The following is a 2,807-nucleotide window of genomic DNA, read 5'->3' as shown; positions in this document are numbered from 1 at the left end:
GCCAGCGGGTGGCAGCAAGAAGAGGCACCGGAGGGGTTCCCAGCAGCGGCAGCCGAGGTCATGGAAGGATCAGAGGGGGCGAGGTTCCTGGCACAGGCGGACAGAGCATCCTTGAGGCAAAGCCATCCTGGCCAGCAGGCATTCTTTAGCTCCGTCAGAGGAGGGCAGCCCAGGGGTCCTCGGACAGTATCGAGGAGGCCTCTGGGGTGGTCCCGAAGAGCCAGAGGCCAGGCTCAGTCCCTCCGAGCCCAGCCCCCGGGGCAGGCCCATCTCAGGTCACAGGCCCAGTCCAGGAACAAACAGATGGACAGCGGCGGCGGCCCCTTACACGTAGTTGCTGGTCGGGCCGGAGCGGGCCGCCGAGTACTTGGCCGAGTAGGCCTTGTCGTTGCGCGGGGGGCAGTTACAGCACAGCATGGCCCCGCCCAGCAGCAGCAGGCCTGCCGAAGCCCAGCCGATGTAGAGCGCAGCGCCCATCTCCCGCTTCTGGGAGGAGGCCAGCACGGGGTTGTAAAAGTCTCTGATGATGTTGTGGGCCGTCCAGGACACGGGCACCATGACCAGCAGGCAGGCCAGCAGGAAGACCACGCCGGCACCGATCATGGTCTTGGCCTTGGCGGTCTCGTCCTCCACGCAGTTAGTGCACTTGCCGCCCATCACGGACAGCAGCACGCCCACCGCGGCCATGATGATGCAGACCACCATGAGCGCGCGCGCGGCCTGCAGGTCCTGCGGCAGCGCCAGCAGCGAGTCGTACATCTTGCACTGCAGCTGCCCGGTGCTCTGGACCACGCAGTTCATCCACAGGCCCTCCCAGGTGACCTGCGCAGTCAGGATGCTGCTGCCGATGAAGGCCGTCACGCGCCACATGGGCAGCGCGCAGCTCACGATGACGCCCAGCCAGCCCAGCACGGCCAGCGCGACGCCCATCACCTGCAGCCCCATAGAGGCCATGGCTCCAGCGGACCAGCTAGGGGTCTGGGCGTGAGGCGACACGGGGCGGCTTCGGGGGTCCGGGGTGCTGAGGTCGGCGCTCACAGGAACAGCCTGTCACAGGAAGCAAGCCAGTCCACTCCGCCACTCACCGCTGCGTGCTGAGCGTACAGGTGCCCAACCCAGACCAGTTCCTTTTCGGTGGCCACAGCTGCTCCAACTGCTCTTGGAGCTGCCAGTTGGGGTAGTTATAGGGCTCTTGGGAGGGAGGGAGGGCCTTCAGTCCCCGGGGCCGCCCCCTGACTAGTTTCTCTAGATTCCTGAACCGAGATCAACAAAAGCAGCCTGGGCCTCTGGTGGCTGTCCTGGAGAGCCGGTATCAGAGGAAACTGCCCTCTCCCCTGCCTCCAGGCTTGGGCTGAGGTCATCAGGGAGACAAACACTGAGTCACAGGCCATGGCCACGGGGGCCTGCAGGGTGGGGCCGAGAGGCAGGAGCAGGGCAGCAGACCAGGGTCCCCTTCCTAGTGGGCCCTCACTCCAGGCTTGGGCAGGTGGAGCCTCTCAGGGTGAGGGGCTGAGGACGGAGCCCCGGGAACGTGGAAGGCAGGCCAACATTGATGAATGCCAACCGTGCCCTTATCATCCACACTAGGCGCTAATGGTGATGAGGGGGAGGGTGGTGACGAGGGGAAGGGTAGTAATGATGGTGATGGTTACCGCCGGGACCTTCGGCCTCCCCGGCAAGCTTCCTGGCATGAGCCAGATGAGTCTCACCACCCCACCAAAGTCCAAACTCACCCCGTTCTGGCTCCCAGAGGACAGAAGACGGACGCCCGGGGGGGTTTCTGAGTGTGTCTGTCCTTTAAGGAAGTAGCAAGCCTCATCTTACTCTCTGGGAGTGGCGGATGGATTTGAACTGCCGGGGCTGCAACCTGTAATCCACTGCGTCTAGTTCTAGGGAACAAGGTGCTGGGGCCCAGGACTGATACATCCATCACCTGCTCACCCCCTTCCTCCTCTCCCTCCATTGGAGGTGACCCATTTGGGAGCAAAGTGGAGGAAACTCACCCCCTCCCCTCCATGAGAGTATCACTCTGTGGGCTCTGCCCTGCCTGGGCTGAGCCAGCCTCCAGGGAAGTTGAGGGGTGGGGAGGAATACCACAAAGAATGAGCCGGGAGCCAGACCCTGGAGACAGCAGGCCAGCAAGCAGGTGCTTACTCTGGGAAGGAAAACACACACAATTGCCTGATACAATTGCCCCAGAGAGGGGCAAAGTCCCTTTGAGAGGGTCAGACGCGGGTGGAAGTAGAAACCTAACACCAGAGGGGGCCCTGGCATTCTCGGGCTGTGTTATAGGGCACCCTCATCAACATGAATCAGCCCCCTGGATCTGCACGGGGCCGGGCGAGAGAGCCGGCAGTGCTGGGAAACTGCGGAATCCAGCTTGACCAGAGGCAGGGGAAGGGTCCAAAGTCTCTGCTGCCCACATTCAGACTCCAGCCCACCCCGGCCAGCCGTGCCTGGCCCCACCCAGGCTGTGCCCAGCCACCCACAGGGCCAGGGACTGAGTGCCCACCCACTGTGCAGGAAGGAATCTGGATGGAGGGACAGAGGGACAGGGGTCCAGGATCAGGAAGGACCTGGTCCAGGTTGAGGGTGTTGAGGGCCAGGGAAAAAGTAGCCCTTGGGGTAAGAGAATGACTGGGTTCCTCACAGCTGGGTAAGGGGGTCCCTCACCCCTACATGGCCATTTTGGGGTCTTTTCTCCACATACTAAGGAGCCCTGGTGGCACCTAGTGGGTTACACATTAGGCTACTAACCGCAAGGTCAGCAGTTCTAAACCACCAGCCGCTCCTTGGGAGAAAGAAGA

The 2,807-nt window shown here is 62.7% G+C and overlaps 1 protein-coding gene across 1 annotated transcript; it reads right to left on the bottom strand.

The window, feature by feature from the left end:
• Positions 1 to 324: 324 nt before the first annotated feature.
• Positions 325 to 954, bottom strand: CLDN4 (claudin 4). The gene has a single exon (XM_004705631.1). It carries the CDS (start codon positions 952 to 954, stop codon positions 325 to 327), a length of 630 nt encoding a protein of 209 aa, XP_004705688.1.
• Positions 955 to 2,807: the final 1,853 nt, after the last annotated feature.

This window comes from Echinops telfairi, unplaced genomic scaffold (genome assembly GCF_000313985.2).
Source record: "Echinops telfairi isolate 266 unplaced genomic scaffold, ASM31398v2 ScPeMD7_5;HRSCAF=22, whole genome shotgun sequence".
In the NCBI taxonomy this organism is placed as follows: Eukaryota; Metazoa; Chordata; class Mammalia; order Afrosoricida; family Tenrecidae; genus Echinops; species Echinops telfairi.
Note: the sequence above shows the minus strand (reverse complement) of the source record. Positions and strands in the feature narration are given on the sequence as shown.

Excerpts from the sequence above, each read along its gene's own strand:
- CLDN4 (XM_004705631.1), bottom strand. The coding sequence starts at position 954 with ATGGCCTCTATGGGGCTGCAGGTGATGGGCGTCGCGCTGGCCGTGCTG.